The 26544-nt window shown below is 39.4% G+C and overlaps 1 protein-coding gene across 2 annotated transcripts in view; it reads left to right on the forward strand.

The window, feature by feature from the left end:
* RGS7BP (regulator of G-protein signaling 7 binding protein) overlaps positions 1-26544 on the forward strand; it is a 243880-nt gene that overhangs the window by 183417 nt on the left and 33919 nt on the right. For both annotated transcript variants that reach the window (XM_006899362.1, XM_006899363.1), the window contains one exon: positions 14170-14317. In XM_006899362.1, the coding sequence (XP_006899424.1) occupies positions 14170-14317 (148 nt within the window). The remainder of the gene's footprint in view (positions 1-14169; positions 14318-26544) is intronic.

Genomic DNA, 26544 nt, shown 5'->3' on the forward strand with positions numbered 1-26544 from the left:
CATAGAAAATATTAACTTATTAATGACAAGCTCTATTTCTAAAATTAGCAGGTATATGATAGATTGAGAAGCAAATACAACAAATGGTCAGTAGCCTACAATATAGCAAGACCTCCTACAAACCAACAATAAAGCCAACACCATTATTTAAATGATCCAATCGTATGGATAGGAAATATAGGTAAGGCTACAAATGTGAACTTAATCTCAATAGTAAGAAATGAAGTTAAAAGCAAAACTGCCTTGCGAGTCTTTTTTTTTACTCCATCAGATTGTTTTAAAATATATACATATCATGAATTGCTAGCAGAAGTATGAGAAATTGATCCTCTCATTTACTTAGGGGTAATTAAAGTGTAATTAACATAGTCTTTTCAGAGGCCAAGTACAAACTATGAGTACATATATCTTGTCCCAGAATAATATATCAAAGAATGTCATTAAGGGTATATGGTAGGAAAAGGGTAACCTGTAATTTAAATTCCTTGCTATGAAATATTACATACATGGCTTTATAATAATATTACATAAAAAATAGACATAAATGCAGTCAGATAATCAAAAGATGAATTACATTGGGAAGATTTGCTGTCAGGGACCTCTCCAGAGTACTGAGAAGCAACAATGTCAGTCTAGAGACTAAGGAGTGCCTGATCTAGGCCGTGATCTTAACAATTACTTGCTATGCATCAAAGAGCTGGAAAATTACTAAGGATGACAGAAGAAGAATAGATGCCTCAGAGTTGTGGTCTGGAGAAGAGTCTGGAACATTTCATGGACAACCAAGAAAACAAATGTCTGCCTTGGAGAGGGTGAAACCAAGTTTCTCCTTGGAGGCTAGGATTTTGAAGCTCCGTCTTACATACTTTAGGCACATGCCAGGAGGGACCAGTCCTTGGAGAAGGACATTATGCTTGGAAGGGTGGAGAGACAGCACAGGAGAGGAAGACCCCAAATAAAATGGATTAATACAGTAACAGGGTCAGTGGGTGTAGGCGTTTCAGAGTCGGAGAGACTGGCTCAGGACAGGGCAGGCTTTAGCTCGACAGCACATAACAAAAATATTTCAGTCAGAATGTAGTTGGTGTTGTTGTTGAGTTGACTTTGACTCACAGAAACATTATGGAAAACTGGATAAAAATATGCTGCCTGATTCTTTGCAATCTTCATATTATTTGTTATTTGAATCTTGAATCTATATTTTTTTCCTAACATCTATCAACCCATCTCTTTGAGAGTTTCTCCTTTTTTCCTTTCTAAGCCCTCTGTTTTTCCAGGTATAAAGCCCATTTCTTGCAATTGATCTTTCTTGATGACGTGTCCAAAGTAGATGAGACAAAGCCTCACCCGCCTCACAACCACGGACAATTCTGGTTATATTACTTCTACAACTTGTGGTTTCTTCTATCAGTCAATAATACCATACAAAATATTCTCCCGTGTCACAGTTCAAATATGTCAATTTTTCTCATCTTCTTTTTCATTGCTCAGCTAATGAGACAATTGAAAAGATTATGGCTTGAGTCAGGCACATTTTAGTCAAAGTGACAAATTTTTAGAGGTTTTTGATTGCAGATTTTGCTAATGCAATACATCATTTGATCTCTTCTGTCTCAATGAACATTGAATGTTGATTTTAGAAGAATTAAGTCATTGACAATTTCAATTTATTCCTACTGATTCTGGTTTTATTTACTGATTTTATTTACTGATCCAATTGTGAGGACTTCATCTCCAAGGCATGATTGTTGTTGCTGTGTACCATCAAGTCAGAACCAACCCAAAACAGACCCTGTAGTAAATTTTCAGAGGCAGTTAATCTAATCACTTAGGAAGAGATTGCCCATCCTTTACCTGAAGGTAAGTAAGTGGGTTTGAACTTCATGGCTTTGAGATTGTAGCACAGAATCTTACACTAGGCCACCAGAGCTCCCTTCAAGCCATTGTAAAGAAGGAAAAGTAAGTGTCATGACAACATATTGTTGCTGTTGTTAGGTGCTGTTATGACTCATAGCAACTCTATGAACAAAAGATCTCAATCCTTTTCTATCCTGTGCCATCCTCACACTTCCTGAAACTCAAGAGCCCACTGTGGCAGTCACAGTGGCAGTCCACCTGGTTAAGGGTCTTCCTCTCCTTTGCCAGCTCTCTACCCTTCCTAGCATCATTTCCCTCTCCAAGGAACAGCCCCTCCTAGCAACCTGCCCAAGGTATGTGAGATGAAGTCTCATCATTCTTGACTCCAAAGAGCACTCTGGCTGCACCCTCCCCTCTCTATGATATACTAGTTTGTTCTCCTGTCCACCATGGAATGTTCAATGCTTTTCAACAGCATAGCTTAAAGGCATCAATTCTTCTAACATCCTTATTCACTGTTCACTTATCAGATACATAGAAAGTGATCAGAAAGACTATGGCCTGAATCAGATGCCCCTTAGTCCTCCAATTGAAATCATTACTCCTCAATAATTTAAGGAATTCCCTAACTGGAGATTTCCCCAATGCGATTCATCTCCTTATTTCCTGACTACTGGTACCAAGGGCATTAGTTGTGGATCTAAGCAAGATGAAGCTGTTGGCAGTTTTAATCTCCTCTCCATCCACCATGATGTTGCCTGTTGGTCCAGTGGTAAGAGTTTTATTTTCTTAACATTGAGATGCAATCCATACTGAAGTTTGCATTCCTTGATCTTCTACAACAAGTGCTACAAGTCCTCCTCACTTTCAGCAAATAAGTTTGTGTCATCAGCATAACACAGGTTGTTGATGAGTCTCCCTCCAATTCTGATGCCATACTCCTCTTCATAGAGTCCAGCTTCTTGTATAATTTGCTCAGCATACAGACTGGGTAGGTGTGGAAAGAGAATACAACCCCGACACACTTCCTTCTCAATTTTAAACTCTGCTGTGCTCCCATGCTCTATTCGTACAACAACCTTTTGATCCAGATATAGGTTCTTCATGAGCATAAATAAGTGCTCTTGGACTCCTATTCTTTTCAATATCAGCCACAACTTGTTATGATCTACACAGTCAAATGCCTTTGCATAGTCAATAAAGCGCAAATAGACGTTCTTCCAGTATTCCATCCTTCCAGCCAGGATTCATATGATATCAGTAATGATATCCCTGGTGCCACAGCTTCTTTTAAATCCTGCTTGAACTTCTGGCAGTTCCCTGTCTATGTATTGTTCTAGCTGTTTTTTAATTATCTTCAGCAGTACTTTGCTTATATGTGATATTAGTGATATTGTTCAATAATTTCCACATTTAGCTGGCTCACCCTTCTTGGGAATAGGAACAAATATGGACCTCTTCTAATCCATTGGCCAGACAGCTGTCCCCCATGTTTCCTGGCATATGCTGGTGAGTGCATCCAAGGCAGCATCTGTTAATTGAAACAAGTCAATTTGGATCCTGTCAATTTCTGGGGCACTTATTTTTTGCCAATGTCTTCAATGCAGCTTCCACTAACTAGTATATTTTTGACCTGTACAAAATATGTCCTTACTGCCATTTACAAACTAAGCATACTACCTCTGTCAGCTGGGAACTTTGTTCACGTTCTTCAATTTTAACCCCAGTACCTATGGTAATACTGAGTAGAATCTCAGTAGACACACAACTTTAATTAGTACATAATTGAAATTAATTAATTAATTAAAGCTATATATCTACTGAGACTTTACTCAGTGTTAACATAGGTCCTGGGCTTATAACTGAAGAACATGAGCAAAGTTCCCAGTTGACAGAGTTTGTCTATCTAGCTTGTAGATGGCTGTAAGGATATAGTTGGGAAGGGTCAACAATATGCTAGTTAGAAAATCCATAGACAAAGTCATTTCAGATGGTGATATACTCTATGAAGACAAAAACGGATGATCTGATCAGAAAGTGAATGTAGGGTGGCCAGCATAGTCAGTCCTATCAATAAATCAGAGCAATTATTATTGTTTGCAGAATAAACTTGACATTATATGTATCCAGAAATTGTAAACCCCCATAAGTTCATATTGATCTCTTCCGTCTTTTAAAATACTTCTGCTAGAGATAATACAATATGATTAAGATTCTGTAAACAAACAAAAACTAAGCTGGAGGTCAAATATCTAAAGTTTTCACCCATGTCATCAGAGTTTATTCTAGAAGTTACTGGAAATGAGTAAAATGAGATATTGTCTGCCATTGCAAGTTCACAAGATTATTTTAGGAATAGATGAATAACTATTTTACATTGAAAATGTTAGAGAACGGTCTAGTGTTTGTAGTAGAATTAACAGAGGCAGCAGTGACGCAGGGATTTGGTGGTAAATTTCTTGTCTTCCTTGTGAGAGACCCAGTTTTGATACTTGGTGTCTGCGCTTTGTGCACAGTCACAGCCTTTCCATCAATGGAAATATGTGTGTGACCATGACAAGCTGCAGGTTTCAGCAAACTGCCAGATCAAGAAGAACTAAGATGAAAGGACTAATGATATGCTTCTAAAAATCAGCCAGTGAAAAACCCTGTGAAGCATAGTGGTCCAATCCCACAGCTGATCATGGAGCTAGGACAAGACCAGGCAGCATGTTGTTCCATGTGTATGAGCTCAACATGAGTTTAGTGTTACAAGTCAGGGAACAAATCAAGGGTATCTAACCACAAATGGAGTTACTACACGGAGTAAAAGCCATCATGTTTTTGTATACTAGGATTTGCTTATGCACTATTCATAAAAAGGCTATATAGAAAGTAAATGGGGAGACAACTCTAAGAAGACTCATCTTACTACCTAGTGCCTGTGCCTTCCCTTTCCCATATCGAAATGTTTCAGTCTCTGTAGTCCTGACCACAGGCAAAGTCTATGAAGCAAAGACTTCTGTCTGTGAATAAATTCCTCCCCTTTCTCTTCACTACCCCATTCTCCAAGGCATTTCAAAAGCCACATGCTTTAAAGTGATCATCCCTCTCAAAGTTTTGAGAAGTGAAGGCTGTGTGTTGGGAGTCTCCTCTTGTTTTTCTCATATCTCCATCACCTTTGCTCACTTCAAAATTGAGAAAATAGACTAACAGATAGCAAATAGACTGCTTTTGTGCACTCTAGCCGAAGGTGTAAAAATAACGCTTTTAAGAGGCCAGTGTCTTTCAACTGTGAAATGGTAATAAGCTAAATTATGTGCTTAATTAATTCCACCAGATAGCATCCCATCTAAATGAAAACACATTGCTCAGGCAAATTCCATCATCCAAGACTAATGTACATATAACAGAAAATGACCTTCTGAACATTCATCCAAAACACAAACACAAGTTTACTATTGAAATCTTGTGATACTTTTGTGTTTGTGTGTTATACACGTTAATCCTGAGTGATCTAATATTTGTTCTCTCTACTGTATTTTAAGCACTGTTGGAAGCAGCTGTACTTTCTTTTACCTCTATATTAAAGAGAATGTGAGTGAATGAATGAATGACAAAGACAGATTCACAACTCACATATCTGGATTTGTAGTCCATTTCTATGGTACCATGATAGCCACTTGCAGGTACATAGATGCTTAAAGCAGAGGAAATCACATTGACAAAGGACATCTCAGCCACAGATGTTATCAAACCTGCTCAATTTTGTACAAATTTGTGGCTAATTTGGAGATTTATTTCTAGAAAGTACCAATTTGTTTATTTTTTATAACAAAATTATTTTGTCACAGCAAATATAAATCTCAGTGAGTTAGTAGAATAATGCTAGTATGGCTTCCCAGTGAAGATAATGACGTGGTATTTTAGTTAATGGTACTTTATAGTTTTGGCAATATAACCCTGAAACCTAGGGCAATGCTGCTTTTTTGCAGAAAGATATAGTTAAGGACACTCGTGAGGAAAGAATTAAAAAGACAGATTCATTCATTTTATGCTTCCATGAAGATCAAACTCAACAATTCAACTCATTGCCATTGAATCAAAACCAATTCATAGTTTCCAGAGGCTGTAACTGGTGCAGGAGGAGACTACCTCTTTCAAAGAACAACTGGTGGATTTGAACCACCTACCTTTGGATTGGCAGGCAACTCCTTACACACTGGGCCATCAGAGCTTCCTTTTGAAAAGACCAAGAGAACCAATGCACAAAATCTAAGAAAATGGCAGAAGTGTCACTTCTTCCTCTTGTACATCTCCTATCCTAGCCCTCTTACCTACTTATTGCATCTATACACCAAAAATTACACAACCTAACATGCTAACAGGGTGTTCTGGTGACCTAGTGATAAGAAGCTGCACTGCAATCCCTAACTCACATGATCCGAGGCCCCCTCCACAGAAAAGGATGGCCAATCTCCTCCTGTGTGATTAACTGCTTCTGAAAACCAGCTAGAGGGTCAACCAAGAGTCAGTTCTGACTCTATGTACATAACAACAATAAGCTAACTATCCTCTCCCAAGTTAATCTGATCTAACTCTTTGGGGGAAGTGAGAAATTATGCAAAAATCAGTATTTTATGGTGGTTTTTTTAAATGAACTGGGGAGAGCTGGAAGGAAAATGCACAATGACTTAATGAAAGTCCAACTTTCTGTAAACTTTTGTTAAAATCACAACTAAAAAGGTGAGGGGAGTGGGTTGCAAGCCACTTATACTCTATCAAAGAAAGGGGCTTTAGCTTTATCTTGGTCTTTAATTTGCATTATCCTCAACTGTCATTTTCTGGATTTGAAAAACTTGCCATACTCACACATATCTACCCACCCAACAATCTCTATCTGCATATATAGATAGGTAAATAGTTACAGTTTTGTTCTCTAACTTGGAAGAAAGTCCAAATTGTAAGGACACCATGAACAACAGAATTATATACTTCTGAGCCATTATGATGATCATTGCTAAGCTAGAACCCTTTGTTAGACTGTCCATTGTTACATAGTTCACTATGTGAATCCATCCCATTGCATATCTTTTTTTTATGTTTAATTGTGAATTGGATAAAAATTCCCAGGAGTCCTGCCAATGTACTACAGTAAACATTTTTTACTTCTCTTCAGCAAAATTTTACTTCCATGTAACATTAATTATATCATTTGATAATTTCCATTCTGTTCGATCTTCTCTCTTGGAAATGAAAACAAAAATGAAAGTTTTTCAGTTGGTTGGTCAACGGGCTCTCTTCCAAATTTCTTAGTTTAAACAGGTGAGTGCCAACCATTGCAATCGTTTGTGGAGATATCTCAATTGACACCCATCAATTCTTGGATTGTCGCTTTTTTGTTAGTGCCTTCGGTAAAACTTGGACTTCTTCCTTCAATACAATGGTCATATACTGCCTCCTAAAATCCTGATCATCAACCAGTTCTTTGTGGTAAAGTTCCACCTATGTTGTGCTTCTTGTATAATTCATTCAATAATTTGCCTGTAAAATTTTTCTCTATTGCAACTCACGTTAATTTTTTCTTTTCTTTAGGTCTTTCAGTGAAAAATGTTCAGTGTGTTCCTCAATTTTTTGTTTTGTAACTCCAGCTCTTTGCATATCTTATCATAATTTAATTATTTTATTGAGCCCCCTTTTACAATCTTTACATCAATTACTTCATCATTCCTTCTTTGTGCCTTAACTACATTAGAGAACTAAATGTGAAAACATGCTACATTTGTAAGTACCAAGTTTCAGAGTCTTTTTAAAATTCATTTTTATCTTTTCTTTCTCTCCTGACTTTTTTATGACCTTCTTATAGCTTTATGTTCATGTCCTTGTTACCATCTCAAATTCATTTGGCCATCTATCATTAGTATGCAATGCATCAAATCTATTCTTGACATAGCCTCAGAATTCTGGTGGTACAGTAATGGATACTCCTCTTTGGCTTTTTTTTTCTTTCTTTTTTTCTTTTATGGTTTTACATAAGAGCAAGTCTGTTCCACAGTCGTATTTTGAGTACTTTCAACCTGAGCGACTCATCTATTGTACTTTATCAGTGTCCCACTATTATCCATAAGGTTTTCATTGGCCAGTATTTTCATAATTAGATCACCAGGTTCTCTTTCCCACTATATGTTTATCTGAAAGAAATACACTGAAAACTGAAACTATACATTGATTAACCATACACCACAGGTGCCCCGACTAGCATTTGAAGTACTAGTGGCATAACTTCCAGAATGACAGCAGTACCCAAACCCCACAGTAAGACAAACTGTTATACAAGTAGTAGAGAGATAGACAGATCGAGTCTACCAGCTGTTCCACAGGGAAAGATGGGTAAAGTTCAACCATGTGATTTACTACTTCTAAAAACTTGCTGGAAGGTCAGCTATGGAGGATCAATAACAGCAAGAAACCAGAGCTTATATATGTATGTATATGTGTGAATATGTAATGTATTTTAACATATTATGAATCAGATCGATTAAATCTGTGGAAAGAATCGCTGGAGAAACTCAATATCAGCTGTGAAAACTAGGCCAGGTGCTGATTGTGGAACAGACCACCAGCCACTCATATACAAGTTCAAGCTGAAGTTGAAGAATATTAGATCGAATCCACAGGCACCAAAATTTTACCTTCAGTCTATCCCCCTCAAATTTCAAAAGCATCTTGGGAACAAGATTGAGGCCTTGAACACCAATGAGCGAAGACCAAATGAGCTGTGGGAGGCTATCAAGAATATTACCCATGAAGAATGCAAAAGGTTATTACAAAGGCAGAGGAGGAAGAAAAGACCAAGATGGATATCAGATGAGAATCTGAATATTACTGCACTAGAGTGCCAAGAAGCAATGGCAAAGGGAAGAAATCAAGAAATTAAGGAGCTGACCAGGAGATTTCAAAGAGCAGCTCTGGAAGACAAAGTAGAGAATTATAATGAAATGTGCAAAGAGCTAGAGTCAGAAAGTCAAAAGGACCAAACTTGCTCAACATTTCTTAAGCTGAAGGAATTGAAGAACAAATTCAAGCTGAAAGTTGCAATAGTTAAGGAATATTCAGGAAGAATATTAAATGATCCAGGAAGCATTAAAAAAAGATGAAAGGAATATACAGAGTCACTGTGCCAAAAAGAATTGGCTGAAACAAAAGAATTTCAAGAAACAACATATGATCAAGAGGCAATGGTGATGAAATAGGAAGTCCAGGCTGCTCTGAAGGACTTGGCAAAAAATAGGAATCAATGGAATACCAATTGACATATTTCAACCAACAGATACTGCCCTGCATGTGCTCATTAGGTTGTGCCAAGAAATCTGGAGAACAACTGGTTGGCAAACAGAATGGAAGAGATCCATACTTATTCCCATTCCAGAAAAGGTGACCCTACAGAGTGAAAATTAACAAACAATATCACTAATATCACACACTAGCAAAATCCTGCCGAAGATTATCCAGAAACGACTGGAACAGTACATTGTCAGAGAACTGCCAGAAATATAAGCTGGGTTAAGAAGAGGTCATAGCACTAGAGACATTATCACCAGTGCCAGATAGATCTTGGCAGAAAGCCAAGAATACAAGAGAGATATCTGTGTTTCATTGACTGTGCAAAGGTGTTTGACTGTGTGGATAGCAACAAACTGTGCCTGATTCTGAAAAGAACAGAAATCCCACCACATTTGATTGTGCTTTAATTTGCTTGGCTTTGTTAAAGCTGTTAACAGTCTCAGTCTCTTCACCATCCATCATGATGCTATCAATTGGCCCAGTGGTGAGAATGTTTGTTTTCTTGATATTGAGCCTCAATCCATATTGAAGGCTGCAGTCCTTGACCTTCTGCAGCAAGCCCTTCAGGTCCTCCTCAGTTCCAGCAATCAGGGTTGTGTTATCTGCATGACTCGGATTGTTGATGAATCTTCCTCCAATCCTGATGCCACACTTCTCCTCCTACATTCCAGCCTTCCAGATAATCTGTTCTGCATATAGGTTGAAAAGGTATGGAGATAGGACAGGTCCCTGTCCAATTTTGAACCATGCAGTGTTTGCTTGCTCTGTTCTGACGTCTGCCTCATGGTCCAAGTATAGGTTTCACATTAGCACAATCAAGTGTTCTGGAATTCCCATTCTTCTCAGAGTCAGTCACAGTTTGTTGTGATTCACATAGTCAAACGCCTTTGCATAATCAATGAAACACAAATAGACATTTCTCTGGTATTCCCTGCTTTTAGCCAAGGTCCATCTAACATTAGCTCGAGAATCCCTAGTACCATGACCCCTTCTAAATCTAACCTGCACTTGTGGCAGATCTCTGATGATGTACTGTTTCAGTCGTTTTTAGATAATCTTCAGCAAAATCTTGCTGGCATATGACATCAGTGATAGTGTTCGATAATGTCCACACTCTGTTGGATCTCCTTTCTTTGGAATAGGAACAAATATAGATCTCTTCCAGTCAGTTGGCCAAGTTGTTGTCCTCCAGATTTCTTGATACAACTTGATGAGCACATCTAGGGCAGCATCCGTTATATCTATCTATCTATCTATCTATCTATACACACACAATTGCAGTACAGCTTCTCAACACTAGGCCTCCATATTGTTGTTGTTGTTGTTGTGTAATGTCAAGTCTGAATCTACCCATAGTTGACCCTCTGGCAGGTAGTTAATCAGACAAGAGGAGATTACCCATCCTTCTCCCATACCTTCGGGATTGCAGCACAGCATATACACATGGATTTCACCAGATGGTATTCATGGGAATTAGACTGATTACATCTGTGGAAAGAACCAGTGGAGGAGCTCAATATCACCTTTAAAAACTAGGCAAGGAGCTGATTGTGGAACAGACCACCAACTACTCATATGCAAGTACAAACTGAAGCTGAGGAAAATGAAACTGAATCCACAGGGACTAAAATATGACTTTGAGTCTGTATCACCTGAATTTCAGAACCATCTCAGGAACAGGTTTGAGGCCTTGAACACTAATGAGTGAAGATCAGGTGAGTTGTGGGAGGATGTCAAATGTATCATCCAGGAAGAGTGCAAACGGTCATTACAAAGACAGAAGAGGAAGAAAAGACCAAAATGGATGTCAGAAGAAACTCTGAATATTGAACTGGAGTGCAGAGAAGCCAAAGCACAAGGAAGAATTCAAGATACTAAAGAGCTAAACAGAAGATTCCAAAGGGCAGCATGGGATGACAAAGTAAAATATTACAATGAAATGTGCAAGGAGCTGAAGTCAGAAAATCAAAAGGGTTGAACTCATTCAATGTTTCTTAAGCTCAAGGAACTAAAGAACAAATTCAAACCTTGAGTTGCTATAATCAATGATGCTTTAGGCAGAATATTAAATAATCCAGGAAGTATTAAAAGAAGATGGAAAGAATACAATGAGTCACTGGATCAAAAGGAATTGTCAGATACAGAAGAATTTCATCAAACAACATATGAGCAAGAGCCTATGGTGATAAAAAAAGTAGTTCAGGCTGCTTTGAAGGAAATGGCAAAAAATAAGGCCCCAGGAATAGATGGTATACCAATTGACATATTTCAGCTAACAGATGCTGGCCTGGACGTGCTCACCAAGTTGTGCCAAGAAATCTGGAGAACAACTACTTGGCCAGCTGACTGAAAGAGATCTATATTTGTTCCCATTCCAAAGAAAGGTGACCCAACAGAGTGTGGAAACTATAGAACAATCTCATTGATTTCACATGCAAGCAAGATTCTACTGAAGATTATCCAAAAACGACTGGAACAGCACATCAGCAGAAAACTGCCACAAGTCCAGGCTGGGTTTAGAAGGGGTCGTGGTACTAGGGATATTGTAGCTGATGTTAGATGGATCTTGGCTGAAAGCAGGGAATACCAGAGGAATGTCTATCTGTGTTTCATTGATTATGCAAAGGCGTTTGACTGTGTGGATCATAACAAACTGTGTCTGACTCTGAAAAGAATGGGAATCCCAGAACACTTGATCGTGCTAATGCGAAACCTATACTTGGACCAGGAGACAGCCATGAGAAGAGAGCAATGAGACACTTCATGGTTCAAAATTGGGAACGGTATACATCAGGGATGTGTCCTATCTCCATACCTTTTAACCTGTATGCAGAATAATCTGGAAGGCTGGGTTCTATGAGGAAAAGTGTGGTGTCAGGATTTGTGGAAGATCTATTAACAATCTGCGTTATGCAGATGACACAATCCTGCTTGCTGAAACTGAGGAGGACGTGAAACGCTTGCTTGGTCAAGGACTGAAGCCTTCAATATGGATTGAGGCTAAATGTCAAGAAAACTAAGATTCTCACCACTGGGCCAATTGGCAGCATCAGGATGGATGGTGAAGATATTGTTAATAACTTTGTCTGCTTGGCTCCACAGTCAACACTCTTGGCAACAGCAGCCAGGAATTTAAAAGACATATTGTGATGTGAAAGTCTGGTGCTAGGGTCCTTTCCAAAGTACCGAAGAACAATGGTGTGTCTCTGGAGACTAAGGTACGTCTGATACAGGTCTTTGCAATCACTTGTTACACATCGGAGTGGTGGACAATGACTAAGGAGGATAGAAGGAGAATTGATGCTTTGAGCTATGGTGCTGGAGAAGAGAATTGGGTGTACCATGGACTGCCAAGAAAACAAACAGATTCAACCTGGAGAGGGTTAAACCGGGCTGCTCCTTGGAGGCAAGGATTCTGGGGCTTCGTCTGACATACTTCGGACATGTTGTAAGGAGGGACTCGTTCTTGGAGAGAGATATGCTTGGTAAGGTGGAGGAATGGCACAAGAGGGGAAGACACTCTTTGAGGTGGATTGATTCAGTGACTGGGGTAATCGGGATGGGTGTGTTAGAGGCAGTGCTATTGGCACAGGAAAAAGCAGGGTTCAGGGCTGTTGAACATAGGGTCGTTATAAGTCGCAAGCAACTCGACGGCACATAACCACAACAACATATTTATATATATACTATGGGTAGATTCAGATTTGAGAGTGCACAACAACAACAACAACAACATGGTGGCCTTGTGTTAAGAAACTGTATTGCAACTGTGTGTTTTTATGTACTGTCCAGTCTTTTGCAACTCCTAGAGACCCTATGTACAATAGCTCTGAACCCAGCTTTATCCTGAGTGTTAACCTCATTGTTCCTGACATACCTACCCCCATTACCCCAGTAACTAAGTCAGTCCATCTCCTCCAGGGTCTCCCTCTCCTTCACTGTCCCTCCACTCCTCCAAGCATGATGTCCCCCTCCAAGGACATATTGTTGTGCGCCATCGAGTAAGAACCAATCCATTGCTGTCCCTCTGAATAGTTTTTTTTAATTTAAATCACATGGAAAGGTAAATTATGGCCACTAGTCCTTGCAGAAGGACATCATGTTTGGAAGGATGGAAGGATAGTGCAGGAAAGGAAGACCCCAGATGAGATGGGGCAATGGGATTGGGTGTGTTGGAGTCAGTGAGACTGGCTCAGGATAGGGCAGTGTTCAGAGCTATTGTGCATAGGGTTACTCGTATGGTTGCTATGAGAAGGAGGCAACTTGATGGCACATAACAACAATAGATAGCATGGGATGAGATTGCCATTTTTCTCTCGCAGAGCAGCTGGTGAATCTGAACCACATTTTCGGGAATTGCTGTGCATCTTCTTACCATTAGGCTACCAGAAGGAGCTCTGTTGGCCTGTTGTTGTTGTGTACCATTGAGTCAGAACCAAACTTTAGCTGACCCTCTAGCAGGGTTTCAGAGGCAGTTAATCTCATAGGAGGAGATTGTTCATCCTTGTCCCGCAGAGCAGCTGGTGGACTAGAAGCTCATACCTTCAGGATTGCAGTGCAGCTTCTTTTCACTAGGGCACCAGTGGCCTAGTGGTACGGGAGTGTGTTGCCAGCACAGTTTGAAAATACATACACGCTCACGCACGCGCAGACACACACACACACACACACACACACACACATCCTGGTAAAGTGCTTGGCTTTTAACTGAACAGTGTTTGAACCCACAAACCCCTCCCTGAGAGGAGAAAGAAAATATGGTCTCTAAACTGTCAACTGTGTATGATTTTGTGTGTGTGTGTGTGTGTGTGTGTGCGCGCGCGCGCACGCGTGTGTGAAAGTGTACAAATATTTTAGTATTAAAAAGCTATTAGAGTTAATGGAGCATTTGACTCAAAGTACAAGTCTTTGCAGAGACATCTTGGGTATAGAACTTGAATTCATAACTTGTTCTCTCTTTCTCTTTGCCCACATCCTCTCCTATCTTAGGAAAGGAGCCTAGCGGGGGAACTAAGAATTTGGATTGCAAAATTGAGGAGAGTGCTGAAATTCCTGCTCTAGAGGAGTCTTCATCATCCCCCACAGACACTCAGCAACACGCCTGGCAGGTTTCCACAGACATTGAGAACACTGAAAGGTAAGTGTGAAGTTACTCTAAATAGACTAGCCTGAGTTGACTGCCAATCAACTTCAGTTAATACTCTCAGGCCCCGCAGAAAATCAAGGATTACTATTTCAGGCTCAAAAATAGAACTCTCCTTGGTCTAGTAGAAGAACAATGATCTGGAAATGGCCTTAGAGACTACCTAACCTACAGATAAGAAAACTTGGGATAAGAAAGTATAACTAGTCCAGAATCTTACAGGACAACAGCAGCAGAAACTACAGTAGGTACAGACTTCCAGGTCTCTGCTTACCTACCCAAATGCAGCTTTTTCTCTATGGAAAGTGAAAATTGTGTTTACTTCATTGCAAAGGGAGAAAATTAGTTCTACTATGGAACACATAAAATATTGAAATATTAGGTAATAGTAAAATGAGATGGATTGGCATGGGACATTCTGAATCAGACAATCATATGATATAATAAGCTGGATATGAAGGAGTGTTGAGGGCGGGGAAAAATGTTCACTTTCATAGTTAAAAAGGCTGTTTCTAGATGCATCTTGAAATACAATATTGTGAGTGACAGGATAACATACATATGTATCCAAAGAAGACCTGTTAATGCCACTATTATTCACCTTTATGCATCAACAATCAGAGCCAAAAAGGAGGAAATACATATTTCTACCAACTGTTACAGTCAGAATTTTTTTCTTTTTTCCTCTTTTCAATTTTTTTCAACTTCTTTCCTCTGACAGGATACAAGACAAACACTTGGCTTGCTTGAGATAAGAATCAAGACATAAGTCCAATTGGCAAAGTGAAAAGCGATTATGCAGTCACAAATTGATCGAACATTCAATCAAGATGCTTTAATAATAATGGGTGGCTGGAATGCAAAAGTTGTGAACCAGGAAGTATAAGTAGTCAGAAAATTTAGACTTAGTGGCAAAAATGAGGCCAAGTATAGAATTTTAGAATTATGTATAATTGGTGATTTATTCATAGCAAATACCTTTTATAAGAAACATAAACACAGGCTATACACATGGATTTAACCTAATGTTATGCACAGGAATTAGATTGATTACATCTATGAAAGGAATCATTGGAGAAATTCAGTACTAAGTTCAAAACTAGGCCAGGTGCTGATGGCAGAACAGACAATCAAATACTCATATGCAAGTCCAAATTAAAGCCGCTATGTGCCACCGAGTCGCCTGTGACTCATAGCGACCCTATGTATAACAGTTCCAAACTCTGCTTTGTCCTGTGCCAATCTTATTGTCTCCGACACACCTACCCATTACTCCAGTCACTGAATCAATCCATCTCATCGAAGGTCTTAACTCTTGCCCTACCCTCCACCCTCCCAAGAATGATGTCCCTCTCCAAGGACTGGTTCTTCCTTACAACATGTCCAAACTATGTCAGACAAAGATTCAAAATCTTTGCCTCCAAGGAACAGTCTGGTCTCACCCTCGCTAGGATGAACCTGTTTGTTCTCCTAGAAGTCCATAGTCTATTCAACGCGTTTCTTCTGCACCATAGCTCAAAGGCATTGATTCTCTTTCTATCATCCCTAGTCACTGTCCAGCCTTCTGATGCCTAGCAAGCAATTGCAAAGACCATGGCCTGGATCAGGTGCACAGTAGTCTCCAGACTGACATCGTTGCTCTTCAGTACTTAAGAGAGGTCTCTGACAGCAGACATTCCCAGTGCAATACGTCTTTTAATCTCCTGGCTGCTGGCACCAACAGTGTTGATTGTGGAGCCAAGCAAACTAAAGTTGTTAACAATCTCAATCCCTTCACTTCTATCATGATACTACCAATTGGCCCAGTGGTGAGAATCTTTGTTTTTTTGAGGTTGAGCTTCAATCCATATTGAAGGCTGCAGTCCTTGACCTTCTGCAGCAAGTGCTTCAGGTCCTCCTCAGTTTCAGCAAGCAGGGTTGTGTTATCTGCAAAACGAAGATTGTTGACGAGTCTACTTCCAATCCTGATGCCACATTTCTTCTTATACAGCCCAGCCTCCAGATAATCTATTGTGTATAAAGATTGAAAATATATGGAGAGAAAATACATCCCTAGTATACATCCTTCCAAATTTTGAGCCATGCAGTACTTCCTTACTCTGTTCTGACAGTTGCATCCTGGTCCAAGTATAGGTTTTGCATAAGCACAATCAAATGTTCTGTGATTCCCATTCTTCTCAGAGTCAGCCAGAGTTTGTTGTGATCCATGCAGTCAAACGCTTGGCATAGTCAATGAAACACAGATAAATATTCCTCTGGTACTCTCTGCTTTCAGCAAAGATTCTTCTAACATTAGCTATAATATCCTAGTATCCTAGTATCCACAGCCTCTTCTAAACCCAGTCTGCATTTCAGGAAGTTCTCTGTTGATGTGCTGTTTCAGTCAATTTTTTATAATTTTCAGCAGGATCTTACTCGAATGTGATATTACTGATATTGTTCAATAATTTCCACTCTATTGGGTCCCCATTCCTTGGAATGGGAACAAACATCAATCTTTTTCAGTCACTTAGCCAGGTAGTTGTCTTCTGGATTTCTTGGCACAATTTGGTGAGCACATTCAGGGCAGCGTCTGTTTGTTGAAATATGTCAATTGGTATGCCATCAATTCCTGGGGCCTTTTTGCCAGTTCTTTCAGAACAGATTGAACTTCTTCCTTCATTTCCACAGGCTGTTGCTCATACATTGTTTTATGAAATTCTTTTATGTCTGCCAATTCCTTTTGGTACAATGACTCCATACTCTTTCCACCTTCCTTAGTACCTCCTGGATCACTTAATAGTCTGCCCAAAGTATCCTTAAGTATTACAACCCAAGGCTTGAATTTGTTCTTCATTTCCTTCAGCTTAAAAAATGCTGAGCAAGTTTGGCCTCTTTGATTTTCTGACTCCAGTTCTTTGCACATTATTATACTTTACTTTGTCTTCCCAGACTGGCCTTTGAAATCTTCTGTTCAGCTCCTATCTTCTTGATTTTTTTCTATTTGGTTTGGCTTCTCAATGTTCTAGTGCAATATTCAGGATCTCTTCTGACATCCATCTTTTCTTTTCTTCCTCTTTGTAATGCCCTTTTTTATATTTCCCAGATTATATTCTTGATATCCGCCCACAACTCATCTAGTCTTCACTCATTAGTGTTCAAGGCCTCATACCAGTTCCTGAGATGGTTATGAAGTTTGAATGGGATATACTGAAGGTCAAATCTTGGTTCCTGTGGATTTGATTTAATTTTCCTTAGCTTAAGCTTGACCTTGCATATAAGTAGTTGGTGATCTGTTCCACAACCAGCACCTGCCCTAGTTTTCACAGTTGATATTGAGCTTCCCCAGTGATTCTTTCCACAGATGTGATCTATCTGATTCCCATGAATACCATCAGGTGAAATCCATGTGTATAGTCCTCATTTATGCTTCTTGTAAAATGTATTTGAAATGAATAAATTGTAATCAACAAAATTCTATCATTCTATATCCAGCTTAATTTCTGTCACCAAGTCCATATTTTCCAACTACTGATCCTTCTTCTCTGTGCCCAAGTTTTGCACTCCAGTCACTCATTGTTATTAATGCATCTTGATTGCAAGTTGGATCAATCTCTGACTCCAAAAGTTGGTAGAAATCTTCTATTTCCTCCTCTCCGGCTTTAGTTATTGGTGCATATATATGAATGATACTAGTATTCACTGGACCTCCTTATATATGTATGGATATTAAAGCTAAATGAGGCTAAATCATAAACACAGTAATCAAAATTTGATCTTGAGTCTATCCCTCCTGAACTTAAAAACCAACTCAGGAAAAGGTTTGAAGCCTTGAACAATAATGAACAAGAGGAGCTATAGGAAAATGCCAAGAATATCATCCATAAAGAAGGCAAAAGATCATTACAAAGAAGAAAGAACAAGAAAAGGCCAAAATGGATGTCAGAAGAGATTCTGCATATTGCACTAAAGCGCTTGGAAGCCAAAGCAAAGTGAAGAAATCAAAAAGTTAAGGAACTGAATAGGAGATTTCAAAGGGTAGTTTGGGAAGACAAGGTGAAGTATTATAATGAAATGTGCAAAGAGATGGAGTTGGAAAATCAAAAGGGCCAAACTCGCTTGTCATTTCTTAAGCTGAAGGAACTAAAGAACAAATTCAAGTCACAAGTTGCAGTGCTTAAGGATGCTATGGACAGAATAGTGAATGATTCAGGAAGCATTAAAAGAAGATGGAAGGAGTATACAGAGTCAACATACCAAAAAGAATTGGCTGACATAAGAGAATTTCAAGAAACAACATACGATCAAGAGGCAATGGTGATGATGGAGGAAGTTTAAGCTGCTCTGAAGGACTTGGCAAAAAATAAAGCCCCAGGAATTGATGGAATACCAATTGACATATTTCAACAAACAGATGCTGCCCTGGATGTGCTCACCAGGTTGTGCCAAGATGTCTAGAGGACAACTACTTGGCCAACTGACTGCAAGAGATACATATTTATTACCATTCATAAAAAAAGATGACCCAACAGAGTGTGGAAATTATTGAACAACATCACTAATATTACACACTAGCAAAATCCTGATGAAGATTACTCAGAAATTACTGGAACAGTACATTGAAAGGGACCTACCAGAAATGCAAGCTGGGTTTCGAAGAGGTCATGGCACTAGAGACATTGTTGCCAATGTGAGATGGAGCAGGGTAACACTGCATGTTTCAAAATTTGGAAGGGTGTACACCAGGAATGTGTCCTGTCTCCATATCTTTTCAACCTGTATGCAGAGCAGATTATCTGAGAGGCTGGGCTCTATGAGGAGAATTGTGGCGTCAGGATTGGGGGAAGATCTATTAACAATCTGCTTTATGCAGATGATACAACCCTGCTTGCTGAAACTGAGGAGAACCCCATGCACTTGCTACAGAGGGTGAAGGACTGCAGCCTTCAGTATGGACTGAGGCTCAATGTCAAGAAGACAAAGATTCTCACCGCTGGAACAATTGGCAGCGTCAGGATGGATGGCGAAGAGATTGAGATTGTTCACAGCATCAGTTTGCTCAGCTCCACATTCAACACTATTGGCACCAGCAGCCAGGAAATCAAAAAGACGTATTGCAATGGGAAAGTCTGCTATTAGGGACCTCTCCAAAGTACTAAAGAGCAACGGTGTCTCTCTGGAGACTAAGGTGCGCCTGATACAGGCCATGCTCTTTGCAATCACTTGCTATGCATCAGAGAGTTGGACAATGACTAGGGAGGATAGAAGGAGAATTGATGCCTTTGAGCTGTGGTGCTGGAGAAGAGCATTGAATGTATCATAGACTGCCAAGGAAACAAACAGATTCATCCTAGAGAGGGTTAAACCAAGCTACTCCTTGGAGGCAAGGATTCTGGGGCTTCGTCTGACATACTTTGGGCATGTTGCAAGGAGGGACAGGTCCTTGGAGAGGGACATCATGCTTGAGAGGGTGGAGGGATGGCGCAAGAAGGGAAGACCCTCTATGAGATGGATTGATTCAGTGACTGGGGCAATCGGGGTGGGGGTGTCAGAGGCAGTGCGATTGGCACAGGATAGAACAGGGTTTAGGGCTGTTGTACATAGGGTCACTATGAGTGGCAAATGACTCGATGGCACATAACAACAACAACAACAGATGGATCTTGACAGAAAGCAAAGAGTACCAGAGTAATGTCTGTGTTTTATTGACTATACAAAGGCATTTGAGTGGATCACAACAAATTGTGACTAACCTTGATGAAAATGGGAATCCCAGAACACGTGATTGCACTATGTAAACGTATATGTGGACCAGGAAGCAATCCTCAGAACAGAGCAGGGAAACACTGTTTGGTTCAAAATCAGGAAAGGAGTCTGTCAGGGATGCATCCTATCTCCATATCTTTTCAGTCTGTATGCAGAAAAGATCATTTGGGAAGCAGGGCTTTATAAGGAGGAATGTGGCATCTGGATTAGAGGAAGACTCATCAACAATCTATGTTATACATATGACACAACCTTGCTTGCTGTAACTGAACAGGACCTGAAGCACTAGCTGCAGAAGGCTAAGGACTGTAGTCTTTAGTCTTAAAAATGGATTGAAGCTCAACATCAAGAAAACAAAGATTCTCATCATTGGGCCAATTGGCAGTACCATGATCAATGGAGAAGAGATTGAGGTTGTTAACACTTACAGCTTGCTCGTCTCCACAAACACTCTGAGCACCAGTAGTCACGAAATCAAAAGACAAATTACATTGGAAAAACCTATTGTCAGGGACCTCTCCAGAGTACTGAAAAGCAGCAATGTCAGTTTTGAGACTAAGGTGCATATAATTCAGGCCATCATCTTCACAATTATTTGATATGCATCAAATAGCTGGACAATGAATGACTAAGGATGATAAAAGAAGAATGAGATGCCTTTGAATTGTGGTGCTGGAGAATAGTCTTGAGCATATAATGTACCACCAAAAAAAAAAAAAAAGTAAATCTGCTTGGAGAGAGTGAGACCTAGTTGTTGGAAGCTAGGATTTTGAAGCTCTATCTCACATACTTTGGACACGTGGCCAAAACTGGTCCTTGGAGTAGGACATCATGCTTGGAAGAGTGTAGAGACCGCCTAGGAGAGGAAGACCCAGGAGGAGTTGGATGAATACAGTGACTGGGGTAATGGGGCTTGGTGTGTCAGAATTGGTGAAACTGGCTCAGGATAGGATGGGTTCAGAGCTTCTGTACATAGTGGTGCTATGGCTCACAGGCGACTCAATGGCACATAACAACAACAACATATCAGCTGTTATATAGCTCACGCACTGGGCTGATGTCCAAAATTTCCATTTGAATAAGGAACAAGAGTCCCAAAACTTATGTAAAGATGCTTCCACTTGATTTCCAGTGTATGGAATGGTCTGTAAAGCTGCCATTCAGTGTCCTAACACCCCGTCCTATTCATAAGCAGCTTTTTTGAAGAGTTTCTACTTACATTCTCCTAAAGTGTACCTGGTAGTCCCTTAGTGGTCAAAGAGAGTTAATGCATTTCTCTTAACAACTTTTTCTTGTTGTTAGTGAGAAAGATTTTATTTCCAGGGAGAAGAGACTCCGTTTTTCTTGTCCATTTGGGAAAAGAGAGTAATAATAATATACAGTAATAAGTTCTCTATCTCTTTTAGATGCTAAAGATGCCATTTCCTTGTTTATTGGCCTTCACATTGATATCTGTGTTCTTTTGAGTTGAAGTCCCTAGAGCTACACAAAGCAGCTGAATGAATACTAGGCAATTCCATGGAGTGTTCTGTGTATGTGAGGTTGAGTCATTGACAAGATAATGAACATTTTATTTTCTTATTTTTAGAAAAGCAGCACACAATGGCACTTATAGCCATTGTGCTTCTACTTTCAGATTGTAATATAATTCTAAAGCTAATTACTGAATTTCTGTGTTTATAGAAAATTGGAGCATATGATAATTATGTGCTATTAATAAAACTTGGATTTTGTATAAACTTGGAAGCCCAACCATTCAAACAGTAAGGCTGTTTGGTAGAACTATAGACAAATGATGAGGGAGCAATTTGTTTTAACTTCTATAATAGAACATTCTTTACCCTATTCCCATGTAAAAAAAATCTTGCCAGAATAACATGGTCAGGGCATCATCAATGAACAAAGCCATTTTCTTTTCCAGAAAACTTGTACAGAAGTTAATTCCACACCAGAAACTTTTAAGATAGAAAGCTATGGGTAGTAATAAGAATCAACTAGCACAGCTCTTTTGGCAAATCTGCTGTCAAAGACCTCTTTAAAATGCTAAAGAGCAAGGATGTAAATTTAAAGACTAAGGGGAACCCAAGTAATGATATTTTCAATTGCTTCTTATACATCTGGATGTTGCACAATAAAGGAAGAGACCAACAAAGACTCCATACCTTTGACATTGGTGTTAAAATATTGGATATCTCATGGCAGTGCCTGCCAAAAGAACAAATTCTAGAAGGTAGTGCCATCATGCTGCTATTCCTCAGAGGCAAGGATGGTGAATTTTTGTTTCACATATTTGGAGCATCCTCTCAGGAGGGGCCAATGCTTAGAAAAGACCTCATGGTAGGAAAAATAGTTGTAGTTGTTGTTGTTGTTTGTTTTGTGCCATCAAGTCACCTGTGACACATAGAGAACCTATGTACAACAGCCCTAAACCCTGTTCTATCCTGTGCCAATCTCACTGTCTCCAAAACACGTAACCCCATTACCTCAGTCACTGAATCAATCCACCTCATAGAGGGTCTTCTTCTCCTGCGCTGTCCCTCCACCCTCCCAAGCATGACATCCCTCTCCAAGGACTGGTCCCTCCTTGCAACATATGCAGAGTATTTCAGAAGAAGCTTCAGAATCTTTGCTTCCAAGGAGCAGCCTGGTTTAACCTTCTGCAGGACAAACATGTTCTTTTTCTTAGCAGTCCACGGTATATTCAATACTCTTCTCCAGCACCACAGCTCAAAGGCATCAATTATCCTTCTGTCATGCCTAGTCATTGTCTAGCTTTCTGACTCATAGCAAGTGATTCCACAAACCATGGCCTGTGTCAGGCATACCTTAGTCTTCAGAATCACATTATTGCTCCTCAGTACTTTGGAGAGGTCCCTAACACAGACTTTCACAGCACAATACATCTTTAAATTTCATGGCTGCTGGTGCCAAGAATTTTGATTGTGAAGCCAAGCAAACTAAAGTTGTTAACAATCTCAATCTCTTCATCATATATCCTGATGCTCCCAATTGGCCCAGTGGTGAGAATCTTTGGTTTCTTTATATTGAGCTTCAATCCATATTGAAGGCTGCAATTCTTGACTTTCTACTACAAGAGCTTCAGGTCCTCCTCAGTTTCAGCAAGCAGGGTTGTGTCATTTGCATAGCACAGATTGTTGATGATTCTTCCTCCAGTCCTGATGTCATATTTCTTCTAATACAGCCCAGCCTCCCGGATAATCTGTTCTGCATATAGATTGAAAAGTTATGGGGCTAGAACACATCCCTGGCATATAACCTTCCCAATTTTGCTCTCTTCTGATGACTGCTTCCTGGTCCAAGTATATGTTTTGCATTAGCATGATAAGGTGTTCTAGGATTCCCATTCTTCTCAGAGTCAGCCACAGTTTGCTGTTATCCACACAGTCAAATGCCTTTGCATAATCAATGAAACACAGATAGACATTGCTCTGGTACTCACTGCTTTCAGCCAGGATCCATCTAACATAAGCTACAATATCTCTAGTATCATGACCCCTTCTAAAGACAGCCTGCACTTCTGGCAGTTCTCTATTGAGGTACTGTTCCAGTCATTTTTGGATAATCTTCAATAGCGAAGGAAAAATAGAGGCTCAGCAAAATAAAACTCTCACCAAGATGGATTGACACAATGGCTGCAACAATGATCTAGAGAGCAGTGGAGATTGTGAGGATGGAACAGGAGAGAGCGAATTTCTGGTCTGTTGTCCATAGGGTCACGATGAGTTGTAGTTGTCTCAACAGCACCTAATTAACAGTAGTACAGTCTATGATTTTTTACATTTTATAATTCAGTATGAATGTCTAGATGTAATCTATCCAAGGAGATGGGAAGGACAGAGAAGCAGACATAGCAGACCTGATCTTGGAACTTGCCTTCCTCAGTACTCTGTAATTGTTGATCATAAGACATCAGTGGGTTTCAAACTAGACTTTGTATAAAATCCCCATAAGTCAAATGAGTAAGAATCTGTTGGAGTAGAGCCAGGGCATAAAGTGATTTCCTGTGATAAGTGCTAAGAATTTGTGGTTTGTGAGGAGGCCTTGAATCAATTTAATGCATCGTATCCTGAGTTTTTCCTACAATGTGCCAGCTCACCTCTCTCCTATGCCATCCAGCCTTGCAAATTTTATGTAAAACAAATGTGCTGCTTGTACTCTTGGAGGTGGAGTCCTGCACTACTTTCTTCCTTGCCTACCCTCTCTCTCTGTGTCCCTAAGAAATACTTTTGGGGCTTATTAGCAGGCAGTATCCATAGACACATCCTCACATCTAGAAATAGTAAGATGAGAATGGGGAACTATTTTAGGGCAGGGAGATTCTAAATGTTTTTAAAGTCACATTTCTACAGGTTGCATCTTACCTGTGAATTTGTTGTCCTGTGTTGGCTTCCATATTGATGTAATGCTGCAATCTATATCACTATTTTAAAGACCAGCAGGGTCACTCATCCATGGTGGACAGGCTTCAGTGGACCTTCCAAACAAAGAGAGACCAGCTAGGAAACAATACTGGTCATCTGTTTCTGAAATAATGACCCTTAAAAATCCCTATGAATAGCAGCAGAGTATAGCTCCATAATAATGCCAAAAGATGAGGTCCTGATGGAGAAGGCATTCAAATCACAACTGGAGATAAGTTAATTCATTGAAGTAGAGTGAGTCTACATTAGTGACTTGCATGGTGTAAAGCTCTCAGAAAAAGAAAGATCTTACTTTTTTGACGTGGCATACCCCAAAAGCAATATATAAAATGGGTTTGATAAGACATTGTAATTAGTTACATTAATCAATTGCAATTAATGTTAGAAAACAAAACATGTAAGAATAGTTGAATGGAAACCAATAAGGTTTGTAAGTTTTCACTTAAATTTTAAAAAAATGGGGAAATAATGAGAAACAACTAAATATGTCCATTAATAATTAGAATATGGAATATACAAAGTATGAATCTTGGAAAATTGGAAATTGCCATTAGTAAGCTGAAGTGAAATGAAATGGTATTGACCATTTTTAAAAGAACAATTCTATTGTCTAATGGTGGTATATTCATTATGAAATCTTCACGATCTATCCTGAACTATGATTGTTACTTGTAGTAATATAAGAAAGACCTGCTACAACAACTGTTACTCAACTTTACACACCAAACTTTAAAGCCAAAGATGAAAAAATGGAGTATTTCTACCAACTTCTGAAATCTGAGATTTATTGAATATGTAATAGAGATGTATTAATAATAGCTGGTGTTTGGAAAGCAAAAGTTCGAAACAAGGAAGAAAGGTCAGTAGTTGAAAAATAAAGCCTTGGCATTAGAAATGAGGCCTAATACTGCAGCATAGAATTTTGTACCGTCAGTGACTTATACTTTACAAGTATCTTTAAAAACAAAACAAACCACATATATAGTGACTCATCAACAACCTACATATGCAGATGACACAGTCTTGGTTGCTGAAACTGAGGTTGACCTGAATTGGTTTCTACAGAAAGTTAAGGAATGGAGTCTTCAGTATGGATTGAAGCTCAACATCAAGAAAACCAATTTGATGGGGCAGGATGAGGGAAATTGAAAGAATTTGTTCTTAAAAGCAAATCATTCAAATTTTGTTAAAAAACTAGTACAGAATTTTAAAATAAAGAAACATCAAGCGTAATGAAGATAATAATTTAAAAAAAAAAAAGAAGACAAAGATTCTCACCTTTGGGCCAATTTGCAACAACACAATATAGATGAAAAGAGATTGAGGTTGTTCGCAATCTCAACTTGCTCAGTTCCACAATCAACATTCTTATCACCAGCCATCAGGAAATCAAAAGACAAATTGAACTGGGAAAATCTGCAGTCAGGGACCTCTCCAGAGTACTAAAGAGCAACTATACTATTAGTCTAGAGACAAAAGAGCAGCTGATTCAGGCCATGGTCTTACTTGTTATGCATCAGAGAGCTGTACAATGACTAAGGGTAATGGAAGAACAATTGATCCCTTTTTGTTGTGGTTCTGGAGGAGAGTATTGAACATACTATGGACTTCTAAGAAAACAAACAGGTTTGTCCTAGAGAGGGTGAAACCAAGTTTCTCCTTGGAGGCAAGGATTTTGAAGCTCCATCTCACATACTTTGGGCATGTTGACATGAGGGGCCAGTCCTTGGAGAAAAACATCATGCTTAGAAAGGTGGAGGGATAGCACAAGAGAATAAAATTCCAGATGAGATGGATTGACACAGTAATTGGGGTAATGGGGATAGATGTGTCAGAGATATTGAGACTGGTTTAACATAGGGCAGGGTTCTGAGCTATGAGTTGCAAGCAACTTGATGGCACATAACAACAATATATGGTGACTATACACTTGGCAACAGACATCCAGGGCAACATCTGTTATCTGAAATACTTCAATTGGTATACCATCTATTCCTGGGGCCTTATTTTTTGCTATTTCCTTCAAAGCAGCTT

Source organism: Elephantulus edwardii, unplaced genomic scaffold (assembly GCF_000299155.1).
Source record: "Elephantulus edwardii isolate Elephantulus edwardi_28Jun2011 unplaced genomic scaffold, EleEdw1.0 scaffold00254, whole genome shotgun sequence".
NCBI classification, from domain to species: domain Eukaryota; kingdom Metazoa; phylum Chordata; class Mammalia; order Macroscelidea; family Macroscelididae; genus Elephantulus; species Elephantulus edwardii.